The sequence below is a fragment of the Phallusia mammillata genome, chromosome 2 (genome assembly GCF_965637545.1).
Source record: "Phallusia mammillata chromosome 2, kaPhaMamm4.hap1.1, whole genome shotgun sequence".
In the NCBI taxonomy this organism is placed as follows: Eukaryota; Metazoa; Chordata; class Ascidiacea; order Phlebobranchia; family Ascidiidae; genus Phallusia; species Phallusia mammillata.
In genome coordinates, this window is record NC_137253.1 from 17238642 (window position 1) to 17257000 (window position 18359).

At 40.0% G+C, this 18359-nt stretch overlaps 1 protein-coding gene and 2 pseudogenes across 1 annotated transcript; 1 reads left to right on the forward strand and 2 right to left on the reverse strand.

Annotated features, from left to right (window-relative positions):
- The first annotated feature begins 1424 nt into the window (after positions 1-1424).
- Positions 1425-3044, forward strand: LOC145214888 (uncharacterized; annotated as a pseudogene).
- A 574-nt stretch (positions 3045-3618) lies between these two features.
- LOC145215399 (G2/M phase-specific E3 ubiquitin-protein ligase-like) lies at positions 3619-5348 on the reverse strand (annotated as a pseudogene).
- Positions 5349-13691: 8343 nt separating this feature from the next.
- Positions 13692-17954, reverse strand: LOC145213085 (uncharacterized). The gene is made up of 5 exons (XM_080081324.1): positions 15654-17954; positions 15093-15331; positions 14493-15003; positions 14300-14443; positions 13692-14168 (listed from the first exon to the last, which is right to left on the reverse strand). Exons 1-5 carry the CDS (start codon positions 17952-17954, stop codon positions 13692-13694), a joined length of 3672 nt encoding a protein of 1223 aa, XP_079937450.1.
- Between the last annotated feature and the right edge of the window lie 405 nt (positions 17955-18359).

Consider the following 18359-nt stretch of genomic DNA (forward strand, 5'->3'; position numbering starts at 1 on the left):
GAATTTAAGATAACAAAATATATGCTATGAAATTAATGTACCAACGGAAAAAGTTTCTAGTAGTTAGCTACAATCGCGTCTATGCCATGAAGCGTAAAAAGGTAAACTGCCGGCGCGCATGTTACCGCACAAGCTAACTGTTTCGTTTTGCAGTGTTGGTGCGCGCGTAACAATACCTGTTTGTTACTGGTTGTCTGACAATACGCGTTAAATACACAAATAAAAATCCGTATCTTACGGTGGCCCATAGCGGCCACGTTTGAAGCACATTAAAAAATGTAAAACACAACAAAAAAGTGAAACACAACACATTAAATAATTAAAACACACTAAAAAAGTGAAACACATTACAAAAGTGAAACACACTAAAAAAGCGAAACACATTAAAAAAGCGAAAGACATTAAAAAAGCGAAACACATTAAAAAACCGAAACATGAAACACATTAAAAAAGCGAAACACATTAAGAAAAGCGAAACACATTAAAAAACCGAAACACATTAAAAAACCGAAACACATTAAAAAAGCGAAACACATTAAAAAACCGAAACACATTAAAAAACCGAAACACATTAAAAAACCGAAACACATTAAAAAACCGAACCACATTAAAAAACCGAAACACATTAAAAAAGCGAAACACATTAAAAAAGCGAAACACATTAAAAAAGCGAAACACATTAAAAAAGCGAAACACATTAAAAAGGCGAAACACATCAAAACTTTTCCTGTATACAGTACAGTTAAGTTATTCTATTATGACGTAATATTAGAACGTAATTGTGACATGTAAAGGCTGTTATGACCATGCTTAGGCTTAACAATTGGATTCAGTGTACAGATAAAAAGGAGCCATGGTGCTGGATTAGCAGTTTGTATAGTTGCTGGTACAATGCTGGAAATAACAGTTGAGTTTAGGGTTTGTTATAATATTTACGTGGGCGTATAAACCCACAAAGCCCCCAAAAATGTGTTATTTACAAAATATGTTTGTGGATAACGTGGTTAGTCTACAGGTTAACTTATTTTAGGCCAGTGGTTCCCAACCTTTTTTGTCCTGTGCACCCCTTTTTGTCGATATTCAAATCTAATTCCCCCCCTACAAATTTAGTTTGCTAAAATATCGTTTACATTAACATTTTAATGTAATTCTTAAAACAGAATTTAAACTCTGATTATCCATTATATGAGAAATTTCTTTTTCTCAGTACATACATGACAAATGCAGCAAAATACATAGCACAGACAACCAGTAAGAGATTAATATTGTGACACAAATTCCCCCCTGGTTGGGAACCACTGTTTTAGGCATACAGTTATTTGCGACAGAAGCAAGTAGAAGTGCTGTAAATTTCAACTTGTACGTTGTAGATCATACTAGGTCTGAGAAATTTCTGACACGGTCCGATTAAAAAGAAGCTAATAATGGATCCATTATCTGACACTGATGACTTTGTTTGCTCTACTTGCGCCTGCCAAATTAGGTTGGTGTATAAGTTTTGCCCACATTGCGGTTCAACCGTTATTCCTGAAGAACTTGTCATCAAAAGTTATTTTCTTAGAGGGTTCAAATACTGCACTATTAGGGAGTTCATGTCTAAATATCACGGAATTTACTTGAGCAAAAGAACTTTGAGACGACGAATAAAGAGTTATGGATTGCGACGTCGGTCTGCACCGGTAGATGAGACTGCGATTATTCATGTAATACGCCAAAAACTGGACAGTTCCTCGTGTATGTTGGGCTACAGAAGTATGTGGCAGAGTCTTAGATTGGAGGGGTACACGATGTCGCGAAATCGCATAGCAAAACTAATGAACGAAATAGATCCAGATGGTTGTGCTACCCGACAACGAAGGTGTTTGCGACGAAGGACCTATTACAACGAAGGACCAAACCACTGTTGACATATAGATGGTTACGACAAGCTAAAACCATACGGTTTTGCAATACATGGTTGCATTGACGGTTGGAGTCGTAAAATAATGTGGCTAGCAGTTTTAAGATCAAATAATAATCCCTTCGTGGTAGCACACCTTTTTCTGAAAACCGTAATGTCTGTAGAGGGCTTCCCGCGAAAAGTGCGGTCAGACTGTGGGACCGAAAACGTACAAGTTGCAGCTGCGCAGTGTTACCTCAATAACTCTTTATCCGCGCACATTTACGGAACATCTCCGCACAATCAACGTATCGAAGCCTGGTGGTCGTTTTTGCGAAGAAGTTGCACAACGTGGTGGATTAATTTGTTTAAGGATCTAATCGAAAAAGAAATTTTTACCCCAGGAAACCAAATACAAATGGAAGCGTTGTGGTTTTGCTTTTCAAATGTACTGAACAAGGAGATGGACTTGGCAAAGAACAAGTGGAATACCCATTACATCCGAAAATCAAGAAGAGAAACTGTGTCAGGAAGGCCTGATGAGCTGTATTACTTGCCGGAATTACACTGTGGAGAAAATCAGCTCCGACCCATCGCTACAGAACAAATCGACCATCTACAGCTTAGCCTGGCAGAAGCAAACAGTAACAATCCAGACACAGAAAACAATTTACATCAGGAATATTTCAGTGTCATACAGCAAACTTTGGGATTGCCAACGCCAACCCAATGGCATGAAGCATTGGATGTCTACAAGCGATTGATACAGTACGCCATTGATCCACAGTAAATCGTCCAATTTTTAGCAGTTTGTTTGTTTTATCCGAACAGTACATTAAATTGTTGTTGTAACCATTTAGCCATGCTTGTACAATACATTGCATACGTGGTCAAAAAAGGTGTTGTTAACGCGTATGTTGCAAAATCATAAATATGCAAACTTTCATAAGCTGTACATGACCCATCATATTTGTGCTTGTTTGAACATTAAGGATGAATTTTATAATCAACTACATTACAACATATATAAATGGAACTATCTTCAAAAGATATTTTTAAACCAAAAAATACGTTAAGTTTGCATAAGATTGGAAGCGCAACACCTCTGATTTACTGAACCAAGAATAAAAACAGTCCTCAAAATTAGTCGAGTAACCCGGTTAGGTAGCCTGAAGGTTAGGTGTTTGCTGGACATCGATATCATGCAACATAAAACGAGTTTGTATTACGCGCTCGCATCAACCTCATTCGTAAGAGTACGCGAAGGCAAACGAATATGAGTGGCAATGAACTGATGAAAACACACGTTCAATACTAGTTTACTCGTTTTTTTTCTGGAAATCATAACCCTATCAATACCGGTAGCGAACCGATATGCTTTGTTTTGTATGGAATAATCATGGTTGATAGTTCTCAAGGGCCGAGGTTACTTTTAAGGGAACTAACGGAGATAATTTGCATGGTCAGTATACAGTGACCATATCATGTTTTTATGCATGATAACGTGAAAACTTATCCATGATCGGGGCTAATTTTTTTGACTGGAGTAGGGAGCATAACACACTCAGTTTAAGAAAATTTTTATTTTACGGAAAGCAGGTGCCCCATCACTTGGTTTTGGCTCCGCAAACTAATGAGCACGCCCATTGCCCTAGTCTAATTTGTAACCAATTACAAAAACATGTTTTCGACTACTGTAAAGTTAAACAAAACAAACGAAAAGCATATCAAAAGCACATTTACACTTGTCCAAACCCAATTTCACACGTGATAGCACACTGAAAGGCATTTAACATTTCCTCTGGCGTTTCAATATGAACTGGCAGGACAACACTGATAGCACAAGTGCTCACAGTTGGAAGACACCTGCATTTCGTTCCGCCCGGCGACAAGCGACATCCATGAAGAAACGAAATACTTAAATCATTTGGCAACCCAAGAGGTGGTACAGTGGTAGACCCTGTTAAAAATTTCATGAGCTTCTGGAATTCAAGTGGAAAAAATTCTAAAGAAAAATACGACAGATGTTACTTGATTTAAGCAAGACGATGAAAAGTAAAGCAAAGCAACTCACGCTTGCGCTTACCATCATTCCAGCAGCAATCAGTAAAATCAAGAAATGCTTTGTAGGTAGTCATTTCTTTCATTTTTTTGTTACTGCCATCCTCTGCAAATGAAGGCTTCAATATTTGGAGGAAACTATTGTGATCCCACGTGAACAAACTACCGGGACAGAAGACAGGCTGCAGCAATTCGGCATGATTTTTTATAACATCTCGGATGTTGTAGCACTCCAAACCCTCCGCAATGCCAACCAGAACAGGAAGACATGGCTCAATTTTTGATTTAATAAAAATAGATCTGAATAACAATCAAGTTAGTAAAGAAAAACAACTGTTTAAACCTAGGAACTCACTGTAAAACATTGTCTCTGTTTTTCAACGTAGCTTTTGTGGGATCACCTCTATATCCTATATTTTCCAGCATCACACAAGCCTGATGTGTATCAAAAATCTCTAAAATCTCTGCTCTGAGCTGTAAAGCAGTAAGCGAAATTTACTTACTTAGTAAATATATACATAAGTAAGGAAATTATACTGTGAGAGCGATATGGTAGAGTATGTTTTATTTGTGTCCATATAATTCAAGTATGTATATGAAACAATTAAAAATTAACAACTTACCTCATTATAAACAGATCCATAGTCGCACTTTTTATCGAGCTGGATTGGTAAATTTTGTCGGACTTTATCAATTCCGCCAGATAAGTAGCAGTAACCAAGCGACAAATAATCCCGGCCCAGGTCCACCATGACACAAGCTGGCTGCTATGAGATGTCCAATAGTTCGCGCTGTACCATCAGCAACGCTAACAGTCCCACATACAGGCTCATATCCACTCCCATCCTCGTTTTCAGCAAAAAACTGTTGTTTGACCTCCATCATCGATTCTATAACAATACATTTGGTCGTTACGTGTTAGGCACACACAAGCGCTGTAAAGACCATCTAGGACAGGTTAGCAGCTTAAATCACGGTGCCACGTACCTGTATAGAAATCTCTGGATACTCCTCCCGTGTCAACCCCCGATTCACCAATGAATTCAATGTTATAAGACCTGTTGCGTTTTTTCCAATTCCATGGCTTCATAAAAAAATTGTGGAAATCGCGAAAAGCAAAATTTCTACGTACTTGAATTTTTATTGTTTGTGCTTCTGATTTACTATTTTTGGCAATTTCCAAAGCTTTAACGATTGCTACTTTTATCGCAGCCGGAGTGTTTGTTGTACTGCAGCCATCATCCGAGACTGCGTAATCACTATCGTTCTCTTCCTCTTCTAACTTCATACAGATGTTGTCCTCTGTAGTACAACATGCGAACGCGGTTTGCTTTCTGCTTAAACACTCATCAGCATGAATCTCGATTTCGGATAGAGGATACTGTCGATTGCATACCGGACAACGCATTTTGGCTTCTGTGGTGTCGAAAAACGATAAACCGTCAGTGTCGTTTTCGGTTTCTTGGTAACTTTTACCACTAACGCACGCCTTTTCTGTATCTTTTGCAATCAAGTCGCATGATCCACTTACAAACCCTTTTTTGACGTCGGGTACTTCTTCACTGAGGTAAAAGCATAATCGTGCGTAAGGTTTTCCTAATTCTTCTTTTAATCGCATTAATGTAAACGGTTCATTTTGCCCAGGAACGTTTACTATTTTCTGGCCATCTCTAAACACCAAATGATAAGCACTCGTTTCATCAAAGTCAACATCGAAAAGACTTCTCTTTTTTACAGCAGCCTCGTGTATCTCCTCGCTTGTAGCACCTTTTCTTATGGTCAGAGGAAGCATCGTTCCTCTCAATGGGATCCATTTTCCATAATCGTTGCGGCGAATTAGGGCAATTTGAATGGTAACTTCTTCGTCTTTACCATTTCTGCGTGGTTTAGACTTTGGTCGGTAGGACATGGCAAGCCTTTCTTCTGATTTCTTTGTTGCATAATAGTTGAAGCTAGGTATTCCAGTTATTGATGAAGTACTTGTTTTCGATGATGACGAACTGGAACCAAACGACGATTCGGGGGTGGCAACGGGAGACTGTGTTATGCAGAACGAGCACTGCGGGCAAAAACGAAAGCTAGCTTGCAAAATCATTCCGCAACGCGGACAAACCATTTTTACGATTTTACTAGAAGTAAACGAATAGAAGCTACTCCTGCACGAAACATGAGCTACATAACTTCAGTGTTTCCCGGGCAAATACAATGCAATAAAAATAATAGTCTAGCTACTGCAGATATAGTCTGCAAGTAAAATATTTTCAAGCAGATAAAATAGTCCAATAGTCAGTATTCTTACACACATAGTGAGATGTTTTCAAAAGTCGAGCACGAGACCTTCAGCTCTAATTAACTTTAGTTTGGTTGTTTGCTGTAAATTTCACTCGCGGCAGGAGGGTTACCCGTAGCCCTAAGCTTTTCTTATTCCCTAAATCCTTTAAATAGAAACAAATCGACAGCTAAACTCAACTGTTATTTCCAGCATTGTACCAGCAACTATACAAACTCCTAATCCAGCACCATGGCTGCTTTTTATCTGTACACTGAATCCAATTGTTAAGCCTAAGCATCTTCATAACAGCCTTTACATGTCACAATTACGTTCTAATATTACGTCATAATCGAATACCTTAACTGTACTGTATACAGGAAAAGTTTTGATGTGTTTCGCCTTTTTAATATGTTTCGGTTTTTTAATGTGTTTCGCTTTTTTAATGTGTTTCGCTTTTTTAATGTGTTTCGCTTTTTTAATGTGTTTCGGTTTTTTAATATGTTTCGGTTTTTTAATGTGTTTCGGTTTTTTAATGTGTTTCGGTTTTTTAATGTGTTTCGGTTTTTTAATGTGTTTCGCTTTTTTAATGTGTTTCGCTTTTTTAATGTACTTCGGTTTTTTAATGTGGTTCGCTTTTTTAATGTGTTTGGCTTTTTTAATGTGTTTGGCTTTTTTAATGTGTTTGGCTTGTTTAATGTGTTTCGCTTTTTTAATGTGTTTCGCTTTTTTAATATGTTTCGCTTTTTTAATGTGTTTCGGTTTTTTAATGTGTTTCGCTTTTTTAATGTGTTTCGGTTTTTTAATGTGTTTCGGTTTTTTAATGTGTTTCGCTTTTTTAATGTGTTTCGCTTTTTTAATGTACTTCGGTTTTTTAATGTGGTTCGCTTTTTTAATGTGTTTGGCTTTTTTAATGTGTTTGGCTTTTTTAATGTGTTTGGCTTTTTTAATGTGTTTCGCTTTTTTAATGTGTTTCGCTTTTTTAATGTTTTTCGCTTTTTTAATGTGTTTCGGTTTTATAATGTGTTTCGCTTTTTTAATGTGTTTCGCTTTTTTAATGTGTTTCAGACGTGGCCGCTATGGGCCACCGTAGTATCTCAAGAAAACACATCATTCGATGCTACGTGTGGACGTGGGAAGTTTCATTTGCTTTAACTGTGTATCTAATATGCAAGGAACTAACTAACAGTGGCGTAGGCAGCGGAAAATTTTGGGGGGGCCAATATTTTGTGACTTTTTACAAGTAAAATAACATTCAACGAAAACGAAAAACGACATAGTTGTGCCCACAAACAGCAATTTTTCTGAGGCAAATTACACAAAAAAATTATCTTCATTGCTTTAGCTGCACACAACGGTATGATTAAAAGTTCATCCTTCGCCTACTACCAGCCATATTTGACACAATCTGATTGATCTTTTCCTCGCTGATTTTTTCATGATGACAATGCAGCACACATATATCTGAAAGGCGATCGGAAGTCATCGTTGAGCGCAACCATGTCTTGACCCGCTTCATACACGAAAAAGAACGTTCAGCTTCAACAGTTGTTGCCGGCAACGCCATTATGATCTGGACTATGTTGCGAACGCTTGGATAGTCGTTTGCGCTCAAAAGAAGTTCATGAAAACATTCGGGTTTGAGTTGAGAGCTTAGAGAAGATCTCCACAAAATAACTTCGCTCTCAAGGTTATCTAAACAATATAAACGCTCAATCTCATCTAACTTGGTTGGTTTGTTGGGTGGAATGATCGATAGCAAATTAAAAAATGAGGAATTGTCACCAAATCGTTCGTGAAGCGAACTACTCAGACCTTCGATGTAAGGAATATACACTGCACGATAAAAATACTGCGGTCCAGATTTTGCGTTGACGTTGTCGCGATAAACTTGTTTCTCGGCTATTCTGGGTGTAGTCAGCTGTTGTACATTTAATACTTCACAAGCTTCTTTGTAAATATCCAACGCAGTGTCCGAGTTTATGCGGTTTTGAGATAGAACGTTTTGAAGAGAAGTGATCAAGTTTTTCACATCTGGCACACATACTCCGACAGCCTGAAGCTTCCGCGCCAACGGTTCAATGAGTGCCGAAAATCGCCCAATCAAACACACGGCGTAAGTAACTCCAGACTTTTCCAGAGCACATTTTAACGAAAATGCTTTTGCTCTTGTATCACCGCTGGAATCACACTCCAAGGCGCCAAGTGATTCGAGTATACGTTTAAAATTACATTTGAAGATTCGAATGCTTTTGTATTTTTCAGACCATCTGGTAGGGCAGAACAACGGGATGTTAAGTCCTAAACATGTGCGTCTTTTAGGACTTTCTCTAAAAAAACGGATGGTCTCTCTAATAATGTCGCAGGTGTTTCTGATGGTTGGAACTTTACTTTGATCATTTATAGCCAAGTTTAAACAGTGCGCAGCACAGTGAACAAATAATGCACGAGGGTACTTGTCGCGAATCCGCTTCTGCACACCACTCACGTGACATGCCATTGTTGACGCTCCATCATAGCCCTGTCCGACAAGTTTCTGTAAATCCAATCCTGTGCTGGTAAGGTGAGACAAAATACTTGTAGAAATCGATTCTGCTGAAACCGAGTTCATTTCAACAAAACCGATGAAACTCTTCTGTAGCTTTCGTGTATCTCAAAACAATGCTTAGCTGTTCCTTTCCTGATATATCACAAGACTCATCGGCTATTACAGAAAAAAAAAACGATTGGTTGGCATCAGTGACTATGTCTTGAACAATTAGACCTTTTGCTAAACCCAGAATTTCATTTTGTATCGTCGGGCTAGTGTATTTAGCATTACCAGCCATGTGAGTAAAATGGCTTTTTAAAGTCTCGTCCCCAGCGTCGATGCGAAATTTAAGAAGGTTCATAAAGTTTCCGTTGTCTACCGAATGGCCTCGCAAAGATATGTTGTTTGAAGCACAGAACATCACCGTTTTAACGATGGAAGCCATTATGTTTCGATTTTCCTTTATTTGTCTGGAATATTCTGAATCCAGGCTCGCAGATACATTTTGGTTAGTTTCCATGCTTCTAAGAAAACTTTTTGCTTCTAAAGTTGCTTGTCGATGGTAACTAGCATCACGATGAGCAACAGCCTTTTCGATGAATTTTTTGAAGTGAGTGCAAGGTTTGTTAACAAAAGCAGCGTTAGTGAGATTGCCATGTTTTAAACGTACTTGCATCAGAACACAAATCTTGCACAAACCGCCCCCATCAGAGCATTGAGTGTAGACCAACCAATCCGAAAATCTATCATCATCGAGCCAAACTTTGAGAAACTTGCGGCGACCTTGCCTAATAGTATCAAGAAGCGGGACGTTTTTTTATACCATCAGATGTTAGAAGTCTATACCTCTCATCATCGGCTAACCGCGAATGGTGTTTCATAATAAATCCAAGATCGTCTGTTGTTCTTATTTCCTGAGTAACTCTAACACTGCTAACACTGGGCGTTACAGGTGTTTCCTCTAAGGCAGGGGTTCTTAACCAGGGGTACATGTACCCCTTGGGGGTACGAAGCACCAAAGCAGGGGGTACGACATGCAGTGTGAAATTATAGGCTATTTAGGCATATTTGTCAAAAATGCGTGACAACGTGACAAGTTACTTTGTTTTTTGTTTTTGACTGATTTAAATTGACTGATTGTTGGTGTGCTGTATATATTGTTGAACTTACAAGACTGTTTTGATGTATGCATTCAACACATTAGTTATAAATGCACTGATTTTAACTCCTATTAGTATAATTTTATTTACTTCCGTCGACCATTGTAAACAGGGGGTACGAGAAAATTTCATGAAAGCTCAAAGGGTACAGGCGCTAAAAAGGTTAAGAAACACTGCTCTAAGGACTGCTGATCTTTATTTTTTGAAGAAAAAAATGCATCCAATCTTGCTTGTTTTGGTTTAGACATCGCAATAAACTATAATATTTGGTATTTACTATTTATACTTCTTGCTATTTCTCGTATGTTTTGCTATATTACTTCAACAAGACTATCACCAAAGCCAACTAAATACAAGTGACTCTTACACTCATTAATGCCAAAGCCAATGTGTAAATGACCATTGTTGTTCGATAATAATCATTGTTTGGCAATTTAGTTAACATTCTCTCAGTTATTCAGTCATAAACAAACAATTAAAAAATGGATATAGCACATTTATTTTTGAAGAGTACAATTTCAAAAAATTTGGGGGGGCATGGCCCCTTTGGCCCCCCCCTGGCTACGCCACTGCTAACTAACAACATAAAGTCGAATGTCGTGGGACAGAAAAACGTTTTCAAAGTGGCATTTTATTTTCAAATTTAGACTCCCAGTGTTTCTTGTTTTTTCTATGTGAAATTGGTCCGAACGGTTTTTAGAGTGGTAAAGGTTGGCGACTCCTGGTATTATGTGCTTATTGTTTTAAGGATAGTAAGTGTAATGAGCTTAGCCTAATAAACTTAACTGAACAGAAGCCTACGCAGAAAGTTAATAGGCAAGGATCAGTGTATCGTATCTAACGTTTTCTCGTGTCGCCGTCCGTGTGACTTTCGAATATTCAAAATCTCTTCCGTAATAGAAGTGTTTGGATCGCAAAATGATTAACGCTCAAACTAGGGTCCGGGGTCCTTTAGGGGTCCGTGAGGCAATTTTGCGGGGACCGCGAAAAGGTGGAGGTAATTCTATATTCTTATTTGGGTCAGTTTGTGCAACTGAATAAGTTTAAATCAAAATGAAAGTGAGAATCGACCGTCTCCATTGCTAAACAATAGGCTTTATTGCATGACAACTAACAAAAATGCAATTGTTCGCGCACAACTGTAATGTTTTGTCTCGTCTGTGTGATGTCAGATTTGGATCATTGCTAGCTAAAATCCTGCAATCAATTTTCGTTTTTCTGAAATACACATTTAGGATTAAGGACCGCGAGCCCTCGAAATAATGGCAAAGGGACCGTTTAGAAACAATAATGAAAAAGTTTGAGAACCACTGGGTTAACGCAACTGAGATAAATTTTGTCAGGGATTGTGTATCATAAAATATGGCAACCCTATACTATCACAGAGATAAAAAGCGCTGTTTTGTTTTTAAATATGTTACAAAACATAAAGTTTTTCAAGATCCGTTCTTTTTAACTGAATATTGTTAGTTTCCAAGACGCGTGGTCGCACGAATATACGCGGTAAGGTGCATCGTGTTCGTGTATCAAAATCAGCACAGGTAACAGTTATAATGTCGACCTTCTAGTCCCCCATAAAAAGAATGGTGGAAACTACTGTCGTTAACTTAAGTTAAGGTTAAGCTACTTGACGTTGAAATTCCAGGCACCAGAAGAGTTTTTTAAAATGAATTCCGGACACAGATTTTACGCCCAAATTGTCTGGGAAATTCCGTAAATCTGGTAACCTATATATTAGTACCAAACTACGACTTAGAAAACGTTTTTGACCTCACTGCTTTAAATAGTATGTTTACGTGACTGACCGATCTGCAAAAGAAGAATTACGCACACTCTTTGTCGCAGTTAGGCTACATTGCCTTTGACGATAAATCAAAACTGCCGCTTAACCTGGCTGAAAAAAAGTATGTACTGGGATTACTACCTTTATTATGAAAATAATACACAGGTCCTAAAACGAGTCCATCGCAGCAAATAAATTAACCTTTTGTTTCAAATAAGAAAATTTTGTACTGGAGCAGCTTAATTATACACATCTCACTTACTATTAAGTCATAAAAATTTTCAAAATTTGATTCCGATTGATTTATTGCAGGAATTATCATTAATTAACGTACATTGATGCAGATAATAATTTATCGCAGCGGCAGATTTCCTATACAGCGACTAATCTGGACAAATTGGCATGGAAATCATTACATTTTCCTTTTGACTTGCTGGTTTGACCTAAAAAAACGTTGATTGTTGCGTCACAAAACCCATAATTTTGTTCCAAAGTGTTAAAATTGGTGTTTTACTTGCAGATGAGTCCAGAACTGCTACCAAAAAGTGCAAAATAAAATAATATTTGTGCTGTTATTTTACTTTGAAACATGTCATTGCTATTGCCAGGAGTCAAACCTAATACACGGACAGCATTGCTGTTACCCGAACAACCAAAGACCCAGACTCGTGAAGCCGAAGGGGTAAGTTGGAGTAGATTAATATTGCTGGCAGCCTGGCACTTAGTTAATTTTGAAGGGCGTGTAACGACCGCTAGGTGCGCAGCCGGGCCCTGCGCCGTTCGTCACACTAGGTAACCCTTTTTGTAAAACGCGCCCGTCCTATAGCCTGTCCTCCAAGACGACCCACTCTTGCGTAAGCAACGAATGATCTTGTTCAACGATAAAAGGCAACGCTGACGACTAACAGCAAGGCGACAACGTCAATAGCAACGGCAACGGTTTTTCTGTAAACACAAATAACATACATAAGCCATACGTACACATTATGACGTCATAGTAATAACTACACAATAAGCAGTTTTAGCAGTACACAAAAGGTTTCAAATTAAATGTACAGTAATCGGTCATATTTTACATTAGATTACTTCCAAATTACTTGTAATAAGTCCAGTTACGGTAAGAATACACATTAACACAAGTCAAACACAAATCAAATAAGAACATAAAACATACCAACCGTTGGGTAACCAGGACTTTACTAGCACGCGGCTAGAGGTTCCACAACTGACAATTCAGCATTTTAGCTATTGCTCTCAACATTTACAGTTTCACTATAAACAAATAGACACAAGAAATTAGGATAAATTCACTTAAATTGAATGCAAACCGAGCAACTAACGCAGCTCACGAAAACGTGGCGTCTAAGCACAGGTAGATACTTTAACACCAAAAACTAGCGGCACTAGAGTCCGGTTCACTTTAGGTCAAATGACAAATAGTTTATGAAAGTTTATTAGTGTTGTTTAAACCACTAGAATGCAACTGTTGTTGTAGTGTAGTGGAAAAAACAATGCCTCGTGCGCATGATCTTTGGGTTCAAATCCCGTTTAATTTTTGTGTTTTTTTTGCAGACTTGTAGAAATGCCTGCGGTTAGGGCTATTCGGGTCAGGTGAAGGTTTAAAATCATAAATAACTTCAAAAACAAGCTTTTTCAAACATTTGACCTGACGTTACCTTCTTGACCTAAAGTGAACCGGACTCCAGTGCCGCTAGTTTTTGGTGTTAAAGTATCTACCCTAAGCACATGCTCTGTCGCGGATGAATATTTCAATACGTCACGAATAAAGGAGAACTTAAATCAGCCAAGCGGAATAATTAATTCTCGCTGTAACATACTTCCAAATGCTACTTCCAAATCGTGCTACTTCCAAATGCACAGCACGCACGGTCATACACGTGAAGATGCAACCGTATCGTTTGACTTCGCTTCTTCCTTGTTTCACGAGTATGGGCCCAAAGTAATCCACGCCCACAGACGAAAACGGTGGCTCACCCGGAGTCGTGCGCTCAACAGGTAAATCGGCCATTATTTGTTTCGAGACTGAAGCATTTCTTCTTCGACAAAACACAGTTTCCAAGGATTCTTCTTACCGCTACACCACCTCGCACAATCCAATATCTCTGACGAACAATTGCCCAAGTGTGCGACATTCCGGAATGGCAAACATTAGCGTGTGTCTCGCGAATAATCAAAGTAGTAATGTGATGTGCGTTTGGGAGAATCATCGGGTGCTTAATTTCAAAGGGAATCGGTGCTCTTTCCAGACGGCCACCCACTCGCAACACACCATCAATCAAAACAGGATTGAGTCTATGAAGAGCTTTTGATGGCAGTTTTTTCATGATCTTCTTCTTCCCGCCGCGATCTAAGTCTTCACACTTACACAAGGCGTCTATTTCTTCAGAAAACTGTCTTCCTTGAACATATTTGACAATCGCTATCTCAGCCCTTTCAAGATCAGCAACAGTCAGTCTTTTGGATAGCTGTTGGATCCAGGAGATGCGTCATCAGCTGGGTTCAGTGCAGTAGGAACATGCTTCCACTGCGACGCGTCGGATCCTTCCTCAATTTTCGCCAGTCGGTTGGCAAAAAAGGTACAAAAACGTTTATTTACGTTATAAATGGATTGCAGAACTGCAGTTGAATCGGTCGAAAACACGGATCGTCCGATATCCAAGTCAAGTTCCTGCCTTAAAACTTGGTCCATCTTAACAGCAAGAGTAGCTGCGGTCAATTCCAATCTGGGAATGGACACCATCTTCAAAGGCGCAAGACGGGCCTTTCCAGTAACAAAAAAAACAATGCACATTGCCCTGTTCATCCACTGTTCGCAAGTATGCGACTGTTCCGTATCCACAGGAAGACGCATCTGCAAAATGATGCAGCTCGTGCGTCTTGACTTCAAGTCCAGTGGTCTGAAAACACCTTTTAATCTTAATTTCTGATAGACCTGGAAGCTCAGAAATCCATGCGTTCCATCTCTTTTCTATATTCGTTGGAACTTCCTGATCCCAGCCATAATTTTCTTTGCAAAGCTCCTGCAAAAGCTTTCGCGCATGTAGTATAACAGGCGCGACGAAACCCAAGGGATCGAACAAGGAGCTGACCACGGAAAGTATTCCTCTCCTCGTTACAGGCTTCCTTTTGACCTTTACATCAAATTCAAACACGTCGGTGCGAAAATTCCACAAAACTCCAAGCACACGTTCCATGTTCTTCACATCAACATTTAATACAATCGACTGTACGGATCTATCTTCGGTTGGGACTGACGACAACACGCGCTCGCTGTTGCTCACCCAGCCGAAATCCTCCGAGCTGCAACAATACACGCAACTCGCCAGCCAATTTGATTGCATCGTCTTCGTTCCCTACGGACTTTTGTCCACGTAGAAGTTTTGTTTCACTGTCGAAACCGCTTCAGAACTGGATCCTTGTTATCTTCGGCAGTTTTCTGCAAACAGTACCCAGCACAGCAAGGAGACGAGGCTGCACCAAATATGAGCACCAGCATCTGGTAATCAACGGGTTCACGCGACAAATCGCCCTCAGGCCACCAAACGAATCTTAGTGCAGATGTATCAATCGGATCAACCTTTACCTGGTGAAACATCGCTTCTACATCGGCGACAAAAGCAACTGGTTCCTGGCGAAATCAGACAAGCGTCCCAAAAAGACTGTTGAGTAAATCTGGGCCTTGCAAAAGCTGGTCATTCAGCGAAATATTATGATATCTGGCGGCGCAGTCAAAGACGACCCTCACCTTTCCATGGAAACCTGCAGGTTTCTGCGGGTGTATTTTTTTTTATTTTTTATTTTTTTTTCCTTTTTTATTTTTTTTCTTCACGGGGTTCGAACCCAGGAACCTCCCGGGGACGAATCCCGATCAGGTTTTTTATGTCTGTATATGGGTCAGGCGCGCCAGGCCATTCGGCCAAGTTCCTGCCCGGTTTCTGCGGGTGTACAACCGGGTGATGCGGCAGGTACCAAACAGCGCCATCTTCCGGCTCCTTGTCGTCGCCCTTTAAACGTCTGGCATATCCCTCGTTCAAGTGGGTATCCAACGTTTGCTTGTACTTCTCATACAGCTGCGAATCAGTTTCCAATCGCCGTTTCAAGTATGACAAACGCTTCATTGCCATAGCACGGTTATTTGGCAAGTTTGGAGCACCTGGTCTCCATGGCAATCGCAGTTGGTAGTGTCCGTCATGACACTTCACTGAGCTTTCCATCTGTTTCAATGCGTATCTGTCTTCTTTCGACACTGTCGTTCCGGGTGACAACGCGGTTTGGCCAAAGTCGCTTTCCCACATGCATTTTATCTGTTGGTGCAACGTTTCGTCCTGCGAGGTTACAAAATTCACCCATATCTGTGAACTTCTCGAACCATTACTATGACAAGGACCCACAAGCGACCAACCGAGCATAGAACGCACAGCCCTTGGCTCCTTTCTTCCGCCTCTACGTTCATCATTTATCCAGAACACCTCGGGAACGTTTGCTCCAATCAGCAACATGACTTCCCCATGGGGCAAGACAGGAAACTCTAAATTACGCAAGTGAGGCCATCGCCAAAGCGACCCTTCCGGTATTCTGTTTAGGGAGACTGGCAAACTGTCCACGCTCAAAACGTGGTTTAATCGTACGGATTGCTTTCCGTCAAGCGACGCCACCATTAAATCGACGGCCAAACCTTCTCTTCTTTGCGACCTATCACTGACCGTGGTCAAGGAGTACGTTGTCTTTCTCCCCCCGACGTCTAGCTGCTCGATCAGACGTTTGTCACACAAGGTTGTAGTCGATCCTTGATCCAAAAAGGAGTAAGTTTCCAGATTTCTACCATTACTGGCCGTAACCTTTACCGGCACTATGTTAAGGTAGCCTACACACTTTCTGCATGAGGTGACAGTTGCATTTGATGATGTGGGTTTCTCTTCTGAGGCCTGCGTAGACGCTTCGCGTACGGGTGCAGTTGAAGAAGTCTTCCATTCTGTCCAGTGCAGAAGGTTGTGATGCTTTTCACGGCATCCGCCGATGGTGCAAGAGCTTGGTAAACTACATGTTCTTGCTATATGACCCTTTACGAAACAATTGTCACACAGCCGAACTTGACGCAGAAACTTTCTTCGCTCTACAAAGGTTTTCCGTTTGAACACGTCGCAATTGCCAAGGTCGTGTGACTTACTGCACATAGGACATCCTTGCTTCTGAGGACTTCTCGGTTCAGCCTTACGCTCGTTTCCTGGAGCAACCGATGTCGCATGAGTCGATGCTCTTGTCCTCGTCGTAGGAGATCTGTTGCGCCTTTTCTGCATATCTCTGTCCTTCCGAGGACCCAACACTCGACCAAACATCGTGGTTCCAATGTACGCTTCCTTCGTAACGAATTCAACAAGGTGACAGAAACGTGGCTCTTCCCCATTTCTTTCAATTTTATCTGCATGTCTTCTCCATTGACTTTGCAGTGCAAACGGCAACCGCTTTGTTATATTCAGCATATTTTCAAAATTGTTGATGTCTGCGAAGTATCCCAGATGAGTCAGGGTCACCAGACACTCTTCTAATGCCTGTGCTAGCTCTATCAGTCCGTCAGTATCATCGGATTTCAGATAAGGCCAGTGACTTAGCTTATCCACGTATGCACGTGCGATAATAATAGGACGTCTGCAACGCTCGAATAACAACTCTCGAGCCCTTCGGTAACCTTCCAGGGGGTGAAGGCCAATGCAGAAGGCAATCTTTGCATGCGCTTCTTTTTGACAGTATTGGATGAGATAATTAAGCTTCACACTGTCGCTGTCTACACGTCGACCAATATTTTCGTCAAAGCTTATGATGAAACGCGTGTACATTAGCGGATCACCTTCAAAATACAATAGCTGTGGCCTGGGAAGCTCAATCCCTGCCTTCAAGACTGCAGCAACACGACACAGGTCACTCACCTCTGGCTCATGATTCAGCACTTCCGTTTTTGGTTTAGGTTCGCAACGCGAGGAGGACAGAATGTCCGTTACCTGCGCTTCTGAACTGTTAATAATGCCAGAGTTTGATGCTTGCTTTTCCTCTTTTACTACTTCGGGTTTGGTCTCAGGTGAGAAGAGGACTGGTACTTCAACTTGCATCTCTGGCTGAAATCCAGCAAAACATGACGCAGACGAAGACGTCTTTTCCCATAAATCAGCTTCCACTGGGGCAGCTTTTATCTTATGATCTGCTTCTAGAATTTTTAATTGATTTTCAGAGGATTTAAGTAAACTTTCTGCTTCCATTTTTTGCAAAAACAATCATATACGTTTTTGCTTGCAAAAACAATCATATATGTAGATAAAATTGTGTATAGTATAGTAAATTGATAAATATCGTATAGAATATATGAAATGGAAGTATATCAGAAAGCCACTTTTCTAGTTTGCTCTGGTATTATGGTATCATACTTTTTTCAAAAACGGTATCTCAGTTTAAACCCAAAGTATTTGATGACATAACTTTTAAACCCTAACTTATCACTGTGTAATGTTAAAGAGTAAAGTATTTTTGTGCACACTTGTTTGTTTGTTTAACAATGCTATCTGTTGAAGCATTGTTTGTTTGGTTTTCTTTTTTAATAAAATCCTATGACTTGAACTTACTTTAACCTGTCTGATTCCACAGAGTGGGAGCAATAATGTATTTCG